This window comes from Macrobrachium nipponense, chromosome 10, assembly GCF_015104395.2.
Source record: "Macrobrachium nipponense isolate FS-2020 chromosome 10, ASM1510439v2, whole genome shotgun sequence".
In the NCBI taxonomy this organism is placed as follows: Eukaryota; Metazoa; Arthropoda; class Malacostraca; order Decapoda; family Palaemonidae; genus Macrobrachium; species Macrobrachium nipponense.
In genome coordinates this window covers 101,595,099-101,612,598 of record NC_087204.1, presented here as the reverse complement: position 1 = coordinate 101,612,598, position 17,500 = coordinate 101,595,099, and the positions used below count along the sequence as shown (strand labels likewise).

Sequence of the window (17,500 nt, the reverse complement as noted above, 5' to 3'; positions counted from 1 at the left end):
CAAGGATCAGCTTGAGCGAATTGTAATGATGATACTCTTTTGGAGTTTCCCTAGTGTGGAACTAGGAAAAGCCATCAGGGCAGGCAAGTCTGTGTGGGGACGATTACAACAATATCTGTTTCCCAATTGGGTTATCGAACTCGCTTGCAGATAGGAAACTTTGAAGCTTTCGTAAGTGTAACCATATTTAACTGGTTTAGCAGATGCCTTAGAAAGTATAGGTTTCTCAAGTAGGGGACGTATTGCTAAGGGCATATTTTTGTCTGGCTGTTTTTTTTTTTTGCTTTCTTTTTGGCTTTTTCTTCTCTTTAGTTTAGATACTAATTATTTTCTCCGTTTGATAGTGAGCACTTGGGTAATATATGCTTGTATATATATGTATAAATATATGTATGTATGTATATAATATATATATATATATATATATATATATATATATTATATATATATATATAAATATATATACAGATATCAATAAAGTTACAGCCACGAAGGAAAATTTGAAACGCTGGAGATGCAAAGTAATACTTTCGTCTTCTTACCAAGCAATGAGACGAAAGTACTTACAGCATCTCCTGTGTTTCAATTTTCCTTCGTGGCTGTGATTTTGTTCGTATAATCATCTCGTTCTCTATATTTCCTCGTAATTTAAAATCAAATACACACACGACACACACACACACACACATCCTATATATATATTCATTCACGTAAAAGTATCTTTGCTGTTTAATACGGATGCCTGACTTGACTCAGCAGCGTGTAAAATGCCTTCCTCCTTCCTACATGACGACCTTCAGATCCAAATGTTCGTCACGGCCTCGTAAATCATTCCTTATTGTTTCTTATTGTTATCTCCTTTGGTCTATTTTGGTTCCATTGACGACTCTGCCGATGAATAGACCATGTCTGGCTTGTTTGCCAAAATAATCGACGACCTATAAATGGATGTGATTTGGTAATGAAAATGATAATGATGAGGCTAATGTCACTGATATGGGAGATGAATAAGTGTGCGTCTACGCTGCAGTGAAATGTTGTAATCACATGTCGGCAATTTGTTGTACACACTTCATGAGCATGTTGAATACAAGTCAACGATTTGTTGGTGAGTTTAACCAGTGCCTCGTATGATTATGAAGATTTAATAATGACACTAATATGGGGGATGAATAAATGAATCTATGATTCACTGAAATGTTGTAAACACATTTGGCAACTTGTTGCACACACTTCATGAACATGTTGAATACAAGTCAACGATTTGTTGGTGACTTTTACCGGTGGCCCATACAATTATCTAGATTTAATAATGCCACTAATATGGGAGATAAATAAGTGTGCGTTTACGCTGCAGTGAAATGTTGTAATCACATGTCGGATATTTGTTGTACACACTTCATGAACATGTTGAATACAAGTCAATGATTCGTTGGTGAGTTTAACCGGTGCCTCGTATGATTATGTAGATTTAATAATGCCACTAATATGGGAGATGAGTAAGCTTGCATCTACTTACGCTGCAGTGAAATGTAATCACACGTTGGCAATTTGTTGCAGACACATCATAAATATGTTTCATGCAACATAGTTAGTAATTTGTAGGTAACTTTAACCAGTGTTTCATATGATTCTCTAGCATTTGCCAAAGATTCGTTCTCCTCAATATTGTTGTAGACTTCTTTGTGACTTGTTTGCAACATGTATGTGACTTGTTGGAAAAATGTATGTGATTTGTTTACAACTTCATTGTGACTTATTTTCAACATGTTTTTGACGTATGTGGTAAGTTGCCGACATATTATGCTGTAATGCAAATGTAAACGCAGTGAATGAGTGAAGGACCAGGTACTAGTTTTCAACATGTCTGTGACATGTATGTGATAAGTTGCAGACATTTTTTGCTGTAAAGCAGGAGTCCACTTAGATGAATGACGGAAGGCGCAGGTACTAATGACGTTATTTTGATAAACACAGCAGCGGTTAATGTATAACGCAATTACCCCGAATTACCATCTGTTTGTCCATTACTGCCGTTATTCGTTATTCTGTCATTGCTTCATAATGGCGACTAATAGAGAAACTGCGTCAATGTTGTTTTGACGTCATTTTGGCTAAAAGCTTATTAAGGTTTAGCTACGTCAGTAATTCATTATGCACAAGCATATTTTATATAGAAACCTGTATGTGGATTTGTATATATACATATATATTATGTATTATACATATTTATATATGTATATATATTTATATATATACTTATATTTTTCTTTTACGAATTTATCAATTCATAAGACTGAATTTTTGAATGTCCTTTTCAATTTGGATGATGTCAGAAGCCAGATCGCTCAGTATAGAGCATATTTATGCTAAAAAAAAAAAAAAAAAAAAAAAAAAAAAAAAAAAAAAAAAAAAAAAACTAAAAAAAAAAATAAAACACGCAACAGTTGGCATACTAAATAGTTAACAAACATTTCAGTATCCTATAATTACGTACATCAAAACTTTAACCTGCTGTGTGTCCTTCACACTTAGCACTGAAGATCAGTGTTGATATTAGAAAACATAATCAATAAGGAATTATAGATATTTAGCAGTATAACTTTACCACAGATCACTCGCTGATTCCTTTGATCTTTTAAACTATCAGCATGGAATTATCTTTCTAACTAATTAGTTAGGAAGGAATCCCAAAGATATGTGCTATGTACCTATAAACACTAAATCTGCCAAAGTGCTTTGACCTTGACCTTCTAACTTTAAGGGTCAAACTTGGTTAAACACGATTATCGCAAAGAGCAAATCTCCTGTTCTTGTGCAGCCAATGGCCAATGGAATAGAAATGTAGGGAAATGTGTTGTAATGACTATTCAGTAATATATACCACTTAATACAGTAAAATTGTACCTTCTTTGTGTAGCTATCCTAATACAGAAATCTCCTTCTGAACAGAAGTAGGTTGTCCTCTAAGCTATAGCTAGCTCACCCTGTTTACAGTGTCAAATGCTTTGATTTGCAGAGGACAATCTTCATTTGTGTGCTAATAGTGCCCAAGTGCTTTGGTTGACAGCCTACTATGAGATTCAGGGCCTCTGTAACACGGTTTTTTCGCAATAACTTTTTATCTATGCATTTCATAAATATAACGCTTATTCAGAATACACATTATATTTACACATAAATTTTGACTGTATTCTGCATTACGTAGGTTGAATAAATTTGGTACCTATAATGTAAAAGTGACTTTTTGAAGACGGGCCAACTTACTCAGAGCAAAGGTTTCGAACGCACTCGTTACGTAACTTATGACAGCATTTCTTCCCTCTTTCTCGATGGATGATTGGCTATACGTAACGAAGGCTATACCGCTGGCAACAATGACATACAAATTTAAATATAAGCAAAGCAGCACACCTTTATGAACTCTGAAACATCTCCACTGATAGTTGTCATAATGAACAAACCAACAAAATATGTTAATAAATACAAAAACACTTCGATTATTAGTCAAACTTCCAAAATAACCTAAGAAATTACAGTTTACTTTATAGGTCACAATCAGATTGACAAGATGTAGGGAATAGTTGGTAATTTTCAAAAACATAGTAGACAAGCTTGATTTGATAACTGCTATATCCAATGTCAAGCAATTTTTATTTATTGGCTATCTACCTATTTACTGAAAAAAATAGCCGGTAACGTATTTTGGCTTTAAACCTTTACCAATTATTATCGTCAGAATGATGACTTCATGAGGCTCCACCCACTTTGGCCTCGTTATAATTCAGGATAACACTGAAGGCTACCATGGGCATTGTTGTATTAGAAAATTTAACTTCTGGCTATAAAAACTCAATTCTCGAGTAGTTGCAAGAAGAGCTAAATGATCCTCTAGGATCCCAGCAGTTGGCTTAAACGTTTAATTCATGTATATTCTGCTATATGTACTGTTGCGGCACTACTGCTACAGTAGTATTACTACGCTAGCACAGACACCCCGCCCACTTCTATGTATCGTTCTGCCATTCATAAAGTCTTTGGGTTTCAGAGCCGATGGAACAAGGTGAATGTTTCTGTCTGTTGGATGGGCGGGGTAACATTTCGTCAAATGTTTACTTTGCTTACGTAATGAATGTTTTTCGACTCTTAGCTCGTAATCATTGGCCATGGCGTCGGCTAGATAATTTTTATTCTATAAAAATTAAAACTATCGGGTTTAGGATATTGATAATGCTAACAAAATTTGTGTGTGGCTGTAAAATTTACATATGTCAACTTTCAGCTACATCCGATGCTTTGATAAGGAGCAAAGTCCAAAAAACCGTGTTACAGAGTCCCTGAATCTCATAGTAGTTTTCACCAATCAGTGTCAGTCAATCGTATGCTGTTCTACGTGAAGTCTGTGGTTGTCAGACACACTCTAAAAGTGTTCCAGAATGGCTCCTCGGTTTCTGTGGTCATGTGGATATCTTCACAGACTTGTGTTGGTGTGGAAAAACATTTCATTTGTAAATTTAAAAACAATATTGGCCACCTGAATCATGCAAAAGCACTTTTGCTTTAATAGATGACTTTTCAAGAACAAGTGCCTATCCACTGGCACTGATCTGGCTAGCGCAAACTTAGGTTGGACCTCCCACTACATAAAAACTCCCCACCCAGAATTCAGAAATTTAGGCTGAAGTCCTGACTAGGTAGTAACTCAGTCTCTAAAGTTGAAGGAATGGTCCAGCATGCCTTCTGCTACCATGCTTGATGAATTATTCCCTGAATCTGGACACCAGAGTTGGGATCTTGAGAAGTGGTATTCTCACCAATGCCTAGAAGGTATCAAAGAGAATGATTCCCAACAACCAACCATGAAGTACTGTTAAGAAAAGGTAATAAAATTGCAGTAGGTAATATTTGGTCCCACCTTCAGTATGCCTAGAGCAGAGTGATGACATCCTTTGTGCCTGTCGGGAATTTAAATCCCTGACAAGTTCCCACTGAGTGATTTTAATAAAGGAAGATGAATTTTGTTGGATGTAGTGAATGGTGCACAGGCTAATTCAATTTTCCCCAGATTGTAGGCAGTTATGGACCGAGGTATTGTCTTTAGGACTATTAAAACCCCATAAATCCAGCAGCCCCTTTAGGATGTTATGTCCTACGAGTCATCGCTGACATAATATAATACAATAATAGTGAGCTATATCTCTAGTTCAAGTTGTTCTTGTTGCCCATTGTGTCATTTACTAACTGAGGACAACATTCCCACAGAGTGACAATGGATTGACTGATGTTGTAAAGGTATGCACAAATAGTGAGCAACATCACTGGGTACAATTTGTTCCTGTCCCTACTGTGTTCATCAGTGTCCCAAGGACAACATTCAAACAGTTCCAATGGATTGACTGGTGCTGTAAAGATATGCATAAACATACCCACTGCTAGAACCATCAAACTGTTCTAGATGAGACCTGTTAGTAGGATGCTGCATTCTTAAACATCCTTGAGCAAGTGTTCTAGGGCTGTCTACTGCAGTATGAATGTCCATCCTTTTACATAAATTCTAATCGTTTCACTGAGCAGGTTGCATTTCAATGCGATCTTCTCTGAGTGTTGCTTTCTAACATACATTGAAAGTAAGTTTTCTTTTATAGCTTATCTTGGGTATAGGTAACACCAAGGTAACTTGAAGGTAATTAAATAATTGTTATCATGCTTAGGCTAGACCGCACAATTCATGTATGTATACCAGACACTTAGATGATATAGATCTAAAAGTATTGGAACTATGTCATCCCAAAAATTCTAATCAGGATTCCCACATATGTACAGTTAGACAATATGAATGAGAAATTCCAGGAGTAACTTTCTTTGTCCATAAAACATGATTAAATTATATGGGTGTTGTGATTAGGTTTTTTACACACAAAAAAACTTAACTTAGGTAGATGAACGCCGTGTGCGCCTTGTTTTAGTAACATGACATTCTAAAAGAAAATAGAATTTATTGAAGCAAAAAGTTCTCTACAAATAATAACGGCATTTTGATATAAAATAAATTAGAAAAGTCCAGAATATTATCGCGTGACTATTCAAATGCAGACACGGCTATATAGTACACTATATACATGAAAAGAACTCTGATACATTATGGAATAGTTTAAAATAGAACTATGGGCGCGTTATGTGCTGAAGTTCACTGAAATTATTGCCAACATTTTAATTCGTAAAAAAGGTTAATATAATTGTGAATTTGTCATATCCCTGGAGGGTTCGTCAGTCATTCACATCAGATACCGAGTAATATGGACTTCATATCATTATTCTCAAAATCAATGATCATTTTCACTCCTGCGGTTGGTCTACTATCGTGTCCCAAGGGCAGTAAAGAACAAAGATCAGGACCCACATATAAATAGGTCTTAGCAAGGAAGAACCTGAAGCCTCATTGTCACTTCAGACTCTTGACTGATACTAGAAGTATTCGCTCAACAAAATATATCAGCGACAAAGTTAATTTTTGGCACTCATTTGTCAACGCTACTTTCAATCTGATGTAGGTATATGTAGGTCTAACAGGGAACATGTTCAGTGTACGCGTGATTGTGCACTCACATCGGTAGAAGCATTGTGTATTTTTCATAACTTTTGCTTCACTTTTAGGAACCACTTCCACCTAGTTCCACTGAACTCCCTTCTTTTAAATATCTCAGTTTGGCTCTCAGTATGGTCCAGTCAAATTCAGAGGACCCACACCACTCTGAGCATCACAGTACAAGGACAAGATTCTTGCTCCCCAGATCAGACGTACAAGATGGTGTCTCTCTTTGGCCTCATTCTTTTGGACAAGGGGTAGAGGTTGGCCGCTCTTCTTGCTCTTCGTCTCCTGATGATGCAGACTGTGGTGGCAACGATCAATACCACAATAAACAGAGCGCCCAACGCCATTAGGATAATTGTCAGGCTGGAGTAGGGGCACTTTCGCCACCACAAGTCAGCTTCTTTCATGGCCGTGGCTTCGTCTGTTAGGAAGAACGGAGAGTTAGTTCCCCTGGTTTGTGAAAAGATTGATTAAAAGATTTGGAGAAGGGTGCCATATCATTATTAATACTGGTATTACACCTTTTCTGTCAAAAATAAGAACAGTGCTTCTGTATATTGGCTATTGTATTGCATTTAAAAATAGGCCTACTAGCCATTGTATTGCATTGAAAAATAGGCCTACTAGCCATTGTATTGCATTTACAAAAATGCCTACTATATTAGGGTACTCTATATTTTGAAGTGTGCCGTTTTATTTCATTCGATTTATTCATTTTTTATGGCACTTAATTTGTCCTAGCTTTCATAGTATGTTACTATCTGGCACTGTTAAGAAGAACTTGAGTAAGGCCTTCACTTATTGAATAAGATCAGTGAGAAGTCAAGGCTTTGCCTCTAACATATCTTATTTTTACAAGGTTTTACAGTCGTTAAGAAAACTTCTGCGTGATTCAATAGATTTTGCTCTAGCAGTATTGGTATTAGAAGAGGAATTTTTTAGTAGCTTTTTTTCTCTCAATGAAAGTAATCAGTGGGAGTGTCATTGTATTGGACCATTGTTTATTCTACAAATGTTTATTTTACAAAGAATTTTGTCCATGCTTTTAAAACAAGAGGAAGGTGGCATTTTTTTATGAAGGTACAGAAAAACTGTTGTCATTAGATAATAGACAGGAGATTTACCCATTTTTTACTACAAAAATTATGTCGATATTTTACTGAAAAAGGCCATGTTTCTTATAAAATTACACCTATGCTTTACTGAAATCAGAGAAGTGGACGCTTCTCTCTCTCTCTTCACCAGAAAATATCCAGAACAAAAGAGGACAGCATTACCTTCATCACAGGAGACAAAACCGTAGGACCAGGTGTCCAACTGCAGGAGTTCTCCCGTGTAGACATGGGTCGTCCCACGTCTGGTGAAAGTATAACTGTGGTCCGAACTATCCTCCGGGTCCCTTTTGGTCACAGAATATAGATAACCAGCTGTGAGGCCGACCTCGTCCTTGTAAGAGACTGTGCCAGAGAACATGATCCACGTCTTAGTAGCTAAGTTACCTAGCTTCCTCAGGTTCAGGAGACGAGGAGTGTAGAGCATGGTGGGTGTTGCATCTGAACTGGCTTTGTACGGGCAGTCTGGAAAATAATCCTTGATTTAGAGGAGTGGACTCGGAGGCATTATTGTGACAATTTATTGAAATTGTTGGATGATTCTTATACCTGTACCTGACACTTTCAAGGATTCTTGATTGAATAGTTTTCTCTAAGGTGTTATTATAACAGCTAATTGAAATTGTTGGATGATTCCTATACCTGTACCTGACACTTTAAGGATTCTTGATTGAATTGTGTCCTCTAAGGTGTTATTAAGACAGTTTAATGAAATTGTTTCTGAATCTTACACCTGTACCTGACACTTTAAAGATTCTTGATTGAATAGTGTCCTCTAAGGTGTTATTATAACAGTATAATGAAATTGTTGGATGAATCTTATACCTGTACCTGGCACTTTAAGGATTCTTGATTGAATAGTGTCCTCTAAGGTGTTATTATGACAGTATAATGAAATTGTTGGATGAATCTTACACCTGCACCTGACACTTTTAAGGATTCTTGATTGAATTGTGTCCTCTAAGGTGTTATTATGACAGTTTAATGAAATTGTTGGCTGAATCTTACACCTGTACCTGACACTTTTAAGTATTCCTGATTGAATAGTGTCCTCTAAGGTATTATTATGACACTTTAATGAAATTGTTGACTGATTCTTATACCCGTACCTGACACTTTAAGGATTCTTAATTGAATAGTTTCCTCTAAGGTGTTATTATGACAGTTTAATGAAACTGTTGGCTGAATCTTCCACCAGTATCCTACGTGTCTCTACAATAATGAATCATGGAATGGCCTGTATCTGTACACATCACTTTCAAGAAACTAGGTCTGTTTTCCACGGGGAAATAATGGAAATGAGATTTGTATAACTACTCTTACACTATAGTTTCTGCAATAATTTTGAATTGCTTTTGGTACATTGACTGGAAAGCAAAATGCTTCTCAACCCAATTTTGGCTGAGGAATTTTCCAAAAAAGTTAATTGTTCCAGTTCATTAAAGTCGACCAAAAGTGAACTGACAATAAGAACTTCATTGAAAACTTCAGTGTCTGTTGAACCTAACATCTTTTTGGGTGAACTTGTTCAGAGAACATTATGTAAAGGTTAAGGAAAGAAAAATGCCTCTTAGCCCAATTTTTAAGGGAATTTTTCAAAAACTATCGTTAAAGGCCTTCCAGTTTGTTAAATTTGGCGAAAAGTGAACTAAAACTGAAAACGCCAGTGACTGTTGAATTCAACTGCTTTTTGAGTTAACCAAGACGTTATAATCCCAATTTTTGAGGGAATTTTTCAAATACTGTAATTAAAGGCCTTCCAGTTTATCAAATTTGACCAAAAGTGAACTTACATTAAGAACTTTACTGAAAACTTCAGTGTCGGTTGAATTCAACAACTTTTTTAATTAACCAAAACTTTACAATAATCACCATGTACTTGTTTACTGCATCCTCCACTGTTCTTACTTTAGAAGTATATTAAAAGAAGAAGAATGTGTAACTTACTACTGAATTCCCAGGGACTCAGTTCCCCCAGTTCTTCCATACTGACTGTTGCCAGGAGCTCAATCAACAGCAGTAATAGCGGGAGTTCGAAGTGTTTCGGAACCATCTTGTTATGATCTTCAGCTAGTCAGTGAATCTCCTGTGGGATGGAAAGGAAACAGGATTAGGATGATTGAGGATGCTGTCATTAACTGGTTTTTATCCCGTGACATTTTATTCTGTGAAAGATAAATGCTGTGTGTGCAATGGCTACCAATAAATTATGTCAATTCTCAACAAGAAAATACAGTCACCAGCTTCGTGAACAGAATATGCCTCAGTTTCAAGACATCACCGAAGAGGTGTGTTGTCTCGAAACTGTTTGTGAATTACTCTACATGTCTGGAACTTTTGGTTTTGAACTCTGGAAACTGTCTGTGAATTATGCTCAAGGTTTTGACCTTTTGTTTTTGATTTTTGAAACTGTCTGTGAATTATGTTCAAGTTTTAGATCTTTCGGTTTTGACATCTCGAAACTGTCTGTGAATTATGCTCAATGCTTTTTTGATCCTTTGGTTTTGACATCTCGAAACTGTCCGTGAATTATGCTCAAGGCTTTTTTGATCCTTTGGTTTTGACATCTCGAAACTGTCTGTGAATTATGCTCCAGGCTTTTTTGATCCTTTGGTTTTGACATCTCGAAACTGTCTGCGAATTATGCTCAAGGCTTTTTTGATCTTTTGGCTTTTCCTGAAAACTATCTGTGACTTCCTCTATAATTTTCGAATTTTTGGTTTTGAACTTTCGAAACTGTCTGTAAATTATGCTCAAGCCTTTGATCCTTTGGTCCTGAAGTGTCAGAACTGTCTGGGAATTATGGTCGAGGCTTTGAACTTTTGGTTTTGATTCCTGAAAACTGCCTCTGACTTAAGCTTCAGGCCTCAAACTTGTGGTTTAGATGTCTTGAATCTGTCTAATTACCCTCTGGACTTGAAGCTTGTCGTGTTATTGTATTCATCATCACTGTTCGATTTCGACAATCTGACGTCATTCGTTCCCATTCTTTGTTGCTCTGATAATACTGAGTAAGAAGGCATCTCGCCAATGACTCATGGATTAACAAACAAGGGGTTGCATTATTCACGACCCACTAATTGTCTTTCTCGTATGGCTTGTGTACTGGAAGTCTAAATGACCATATCCTGTATTTAATAAGAACCGTTCGAACTGATATCATGAAGTTAGTTTCACCAAAGCTACAAGTTAGTAGTAGGTCTTAGACTTGTAATTATCTTAGCTACAGTAGTGCGTACTTACTCTAAATGGGCAGATTTTTCGTATTTTTACAATAGACAGCACAGTCATACAGTGAGACTGGACAAACTCTTACTGTTAATAATATCCCTTAATCAAAGGATACGAATCTGTTTTTAAAACAGGATTCTAAAGGAATTCAAGTTTCTGTACCGTGACACAGGTTAGGTAGGATGTACTGGGATTTAGCACGAATTTAGTGACCACCATTAATAAAATTCTATTCTCACAGGAGAGCCAGTGAAAAATCAGAGTTTGTAAACGGGAATAAAAACGAATATACGGATATTCAAATAATCTTAGTGACGGTGAAAGCGTTAGCAATTGCAGCAGATGATTTACACTGATATAATCTTGTAAGTTTGTAAAGAGCTAATATTGTTAGAAGCACAATTTAAAGTGTTTCGATTCTGAGTTTGTGGATTATCTGAACTTTAGTTTGTTCCACACACACATCTATCTGGAATACGTAATTGTACTATAGAGAGCACTTTTTACTAATGCAGTATCGTGCATATACTGAAAACAACCTCTGCGCAATAGAGTTTTCTGTACAGCGCATAATCAAGGCCACCGAAAATAATCTTTCTTTCGGTGGTCTAGGGAATCACGACCTGGTGGTGGCCTGGCCTATATCGTTGCCAGACGCACGATTATGGCTACCTTTAACCTTAAATAAAATAAAAACTACTGAGGTTATTGGGCTGGAATTTGGTATGTTTGATGATTGGAGGGTGGATGATCAACATAACAATTTGCAGCCCTCTATCCGCAGTGGTTTTTAAGATCTGAGGGCGGACAGAAGTGCGGACGGACAGACAAAAGCAGCACAGTAGCTTTTCTCTGACGGAAAATAAAAGGAAATTGATATCTGGTTTATTACCAAACAAGGATTCAGGATTTCCTGCTGTCAGTTCAAAAATAAACATAACACTTCGTTTTCAATTTAGTCTCTGTTTGTATCCTTAAGGTTGCAAGAACTTTTTTTCCCCCAGGAAGGATACTTGAAGGATACTTAGGCCTTGATGAAATCATTAAGCTGTATTATTTATAGTTTATTTCCGAATTTCTATATTTCCTACTTTTTGCAACTTCTTTCAAATAAAACACCACTTTCTTCGTAGCCTTCTCGAAGTTCAAGTCAAGGGTTCATCTTCTGAATAATAATAATAATAATAATAATAATAATAATAATAATAATAATAAAATAATAATAATAATAATAATAATAAATTTTATTTTCTGCTCAAGGCCATATACATGGTATATACAAAATACAGACAATAACATACGTAATCTAGATACATGGGATAACATGATAAAAACTATTACTTGGCAATATCCACACCGTTGCTGAAGTAGTATAAAAAGATATAACCACTATAACGGTAATAACAGTATGCTTAAGCTATCTCTGGAGCAGCGACATGCAAAGGGGTCTTGGTTTGGTTGTAAAGGACATCATATCCACCCAAGGTCTAGCCTTGATATCCACCAAAGGGGACCACTGACTTGAAATTTGAAATAAGTTACAGAAGGTAATAGGAAATACAGAAAGAGGAGATCATTTATTTATTTATTTATTATTATTATTATATTATTATTATTATTATTATTATTATTATTATTATTATTATTATTATTATTATTAGGGAAAAACTCTCTATCGTGTGAGTATATATAAAGTTCTAAAGGGTCCACAATAATTTTAAACAAAGTGTTAAAGAGACCGTGTATAATTTTTAAGACAACAAAAAGCTTTCGAACCCTTCCCTTCCCTGAAGATGAACCCAGGGAAGGGTTCGAAAGCTTTTTGTAAAGTCTTAAAAATTATACACGGAATCTTAACACTTTGTATTATTGTGGACCCTTTAGAACTTTATATATACTCACACGATAGAGAGTTTTTCCCTAATAATAATAATAATAATAATAATAATAATAATAATAATAATAATAATAATAATAATAATAATAATAATAATAATAATAATAATAATAATAACAATAATAATAATAATAACACTAATAAATGATATCTTCTTTCTGTATTTCCTATTACCTTCTGTAACTTATTTCAAATTTCAAGTCAGTGGTCCCCTTTGGTGGATATCAAGGTTAGACCTTGGGTGGATATGATGTCCTTTACAACCAAACCAAGACCCCTTTGCATGTCGCTGCTCCAGAGATAGCTTAAGCATACTGTTATTACCGTTATTGTGGTTATATCTTTTTATACTACTTCAGCAACGGTGTGGATATTGCCAAGTAATGGTTTTTATAATGTTATCCCATGTATCTAGATTGCGTATGCTATTGTCTGTATTTTGTATATACCATGTATATGGCCTTAGGCAAAAACTAAAATTTATTATTATTATTATTATTATTATTAAAAACAATTGTTATTGGATACGGAATTATGTATACAAAGCCGGCTAGGGAGATATAGGACGCAACCTATATCCTTTATATATAGGACACAACTCATATACTAGATATATAGAGCAGACGGTTTAATTCGGAGATAAACTGTGGAGGTACAACCATTGAATGATACAAGACTCTCATCTCTCAGCGAGCCATATTTCCTAGAATTGGGTGACCCTAGAAAAGACGAGAGAGTCTCTGACACATGATGAGACTTTTCCTAGAGTGGGGTTATCCTATAAAAGACAAAAGACAGTGTCTGACACAATGAACGGTTTTTCTAGAGTGGGGTGGCTCTAGAAAAGACAGAAGACAGTCTCTGTCATAGTCAGTCCCTAGCTGCCAAATCTACAAGAGCAACTGGTTCATATTCCTAAGTATTATTATTATTATTATTATTATTAATTAATGTTGGTGGTGGTGGGGTGGGGTGTGTGTGTGGGGGGGGGTTGTTTGCAGGGCTCCTGTCAGGCTGTGAGACGGGGTATAAACTATATTATACTACGTTCATCTGGCACCTTGGCAACGTCATTGTACTATAGCTGACCTAATTATAACTCCTAAACGAAGCTTCAACCGAAGCTATTTTTAAAATGTGCACATTTTCAGCTCGTCAAAACCGTGGCAGAGCACTCGTTTCGACGAAGAGAGAGAGAGAGAGAGAGAGAATTACAAAGGAAAAGATGGAAAAGATGTACAGGTGCAAGTCTTATAAGACCGTATGGGCCGATGCCACGCTCGTAAAAATCTTGAGAACGATTCGTATCGAAGAGAGAGAGAGAGAGAGAGAGAGAGAGAGAGAGAGAGAGAGAGAGAGAGAGAGAGAGACTAAGCAGTGCGGGGAGGAATAGAGCCTTAGAAAGGAAAAGGTGGGCAGAGATACAGGTCGTATAAGACCACACATAGACCGATGGGACGCTGTGAAGACGCGCACACACACGTACACGCACCCGCACACACAAAGTAGGCATCTCAGGGCACGCACACATACTGGGGCATGTTTCTTACGTGCCCGTTTCATGGTTCTGGCAAACTGACGAGCGAGGCCTTTGGCACGTTGCAAATTCGTCTGAAGAGGAGTACCAACTCATGAGATTATAAGATTCAGGAATACGGTTTTTATATAGACTCATAGAGTATATCTTTAAATATGGACCTTTATCGAAACTATACGTAATTTTTTCATGCGTTACGAAATGTTTTAACGTATCTGGCGTACGTTTTTAACAATTCGTAGTTTAGAAATGTTAGTTTCTTTTGTTGCAACTTCATCTGTATTGCAACTGCTTGCTTCCGGGAAGTGTGTGCTGAGTCTAGCGATTATCCGCCGTTTACGCAAGTGTTTGTGTTCAGACCTCCTTTGTTATTCGCTGTAGTATATCTATAACCGATAACAATTTTTACTAAGCTGACATTCGTTTCAGAAGCCCAAAACTGTTTTAAAAGACTTAAAAAGTCTAAGAACCAAACTCTATTTCAGTCTTTCTGTGGCGTGTAATGAGTCAAGCTATTATTGCAAGCGCTTGGACTTCTTTTGTTAATTTACCACTGTCAATCTGTTACTGTCAAAAGTTCTAGACTAAACCGACAAAACTGTTTTTAAAAGAATTGAAAAACTAAAACTTGAGAAGTCTAAGAACTGAAGTCAAGTCACTTCCCGTGACTCAATGGCTTTTCCTTTTAACATGACTAAATAACGGGGTCGCGACGGGGAATGTTAGCTGTTAACAGAACATGCAAGACTTATTTTGACGTATTCAACTCTTCTACGAGAAGTTAGCTCACTATCCCAGGTCACCATCTCCCCACCATCACTCTCGCGAATAACCTGCTGTCAGTCACAATCATTCAGTGATGTCCGGGAGTCAGCTAAAACTTCGTAAATGCTTCGCTAAGCTTAGTCCCTTGAAAATTAAGCTGGGGTAGTGTTTGCCGAAGCAATGGCGTCTACGAAAAGTGTTCGTACTAAGTTTTTAACGTGTTAGCTCATCGATATCGTACTAAGCCGGCTTCATGTCAGCATGATGTCTTCGATTTAAGGTGTGGGAAGGGATAAGAAGCCTGATGTGGACCTCTGGAGTCTGTTACACAGACTACCACAACCTCTTAAAAAAAATTAACATGTCAGGTCATCGGTATGGTACTAAGCCGGCTTTTCATGTCAGCATGGGGCCTTGCCCTTAGGCGTTGGAACCTAATGTGGACCTTTGGAGTCTACCAACCAACACAGACGACTTGAAATTGTAATAAAATACCCTACAATTTATTCATTTTGACCCCCAATAAGAAAAAAAGGGTGTCCCTTGAAGCTTCTCAAGGACATGAACGTAACACTATAGCGTTAGCGTCAGAAGCAGCAGCCCTCATGTGTAATGAAATACCTCCTCCTACCACCACCTCCTTCTCCTCCCCCTCCTCCTCTTCCTTCTCCTCCTCCTCCTCCTTGGTTATCACCACCACTGCCAGCCACTTCTACCTTCACGCCGTGATGATGCTGCCACATGTATGTGAAGAATGTAGCGAATAACTTTTTAAAAAGCAAATACAACAGGTGTTGTAGGCCTATATGTAGCCTTGGCTAAAACCCTATATAGCAAGCCTATATATAGCAGCAGTCACTCTACGTAGCTCTCTCTCTCTCTCTCTCTCTCTCCTGTAGACGCAGTCACTCAGGCACTCCTCAACAACCTGTTATAGTCTAATTTTTCCGCACGCAATTCTTCATAGCCTTTTCTTCTTACTTCCTATCTACGAATCGACATCATCTCCTTTTCGACGTATCTGTCGAGTAGTAGACATCGTCGATTTATAGATGTGTATAGACTTCGTCAAGATGCTATATATAGGCCTATGCAAATGTTGACGCAGTCACTCAACAACAACAACAACCTGTTAGTCTAATCTTCGTTTTGATTTCGTCTCTTTGTCGACATTCTGTCGAATTTATAGCCTTCGTCAGCTTACAGACGTATATAGGTTTTGATAACCTATAGGCTTACTCATCTGTTACCCAATTCTCTCTCTCTCTCTCTCTCTCTCTATCTCTCTCTCTCTCTCCTGTAGACACAGTCCTGTCGACTCAGCAACAACCTATTAGTCTAATCTTCGTTTTGACGTCGTCCCTTTTTCGACACATGTCGACTAGAAGACTTTTTCGTCTATTTATAGATGTATATAGATTGGTGAAGGCCCTAAATAGGCCTACACAACAACAACATCACTACTCCGCTTCGAACGCACTCCTGTATATAAACGCACTCACTCACTCAAAGCAACAACCTGTTACTCTCATTTACGATTCGACATCGTCTCTCTCTGTTTTTAGACACACCTGTCGAATTAAGGCTTCGTCTACTTACGCCAGGTTAACGAAACAACGCGTCAAGAAGCCTCTCTCTGTGATGTTGTTGTATAATCCCGTTGTTCTCCGGCGGCGCGAAACAGCTCGCGTACAAAGTTAGCCACCGGGAGTAGAGAGTCAAACTGCTAGACCGATGTCGCTTTGGCTCAAGTGATGATGACATAGACGAACTCACGAACGCTACAGCTGGGCTCTGGTTGGGTCCCCTCGGCTCCTAGACCCTAGAGGCCCTAGAGGGCCAAGCCCCTAGATACTGTACACCCCCCTAGACCCAATTCCCTAGCCATGCTAGACCAAGGGTATAACCGCTAGAATCGTTTTCCGTCCACCAGACGGCCGGAAATCATGTGGACGTTTTTGTTGGTGTGATATATCTAGAAGGTGGGAAGATTCGTTGTTTTTAATGATAACTTTGTAATTTGAAAAGTATGTTATATATTAATATTTAAATTAATATATATATTAAAGTATATATATAAATACATACATAGACATCTCTCTCTCTCTCTCTCTCTCTCTCTCTCTCTCTCTCTCTCTCTCTCATTAACCGGATGTTTTTGATAAGAAAAAAAAATGGTGAAAGTGTCTCGATTATTGATGATAATTTCAGCGCCAAATTACCTTAACCCCTTATTACAGCCACGAGGTTGATCCCGCGGTGGGGTGCGGAGAAAGGGGGGGGAGGGGGTTTTGAGTGGGGAGGGGGTGAAGTTTTTGAGGGGAGGGGGTTTTCTTCTGGTGAAGGGGGAGTGGGGAAGGTAGGTT

At 37.4% G+C, this 17,500-nt stretch overlaps 2 protein-coding genes across 10 annotated transcripts in view; one reads left to right on the top strand and one right to left on the bottom strand.

Moving 5' to 3' along the window:
• Positions 1–17,500, top strand: part of LOC135223820 (mucin-2-like) — a 503,176-nt gene that overhangs the window by 65,582 nt on the left and 420,094 nt on the right. The window lies entirely within an intron of this gene.
• Positions 5,977–16,890, bottom strand: LOC135223816 (uncharacterized). Its single transcript, XM_064262650.1, has 4 exons — positions 16,734–16,890; positions 9,652–9,790; positions 7,870–8,169; positions 5,977–7,013 (listed from the first exon to the last, which is right to left on the bottom strand). The coding sequence occupies exons 2-4, from the start codon at positions 9,755–9,757 to the stop codon at positions 6,793–6,795; spliced, it is 627 nt and encodes a 208-aa protein (XP_064118720.1). The 5' UTR covers positions 9,758–9,790; positions 16,734–16,890; the 3' UTR covers positions 5,977–6,792.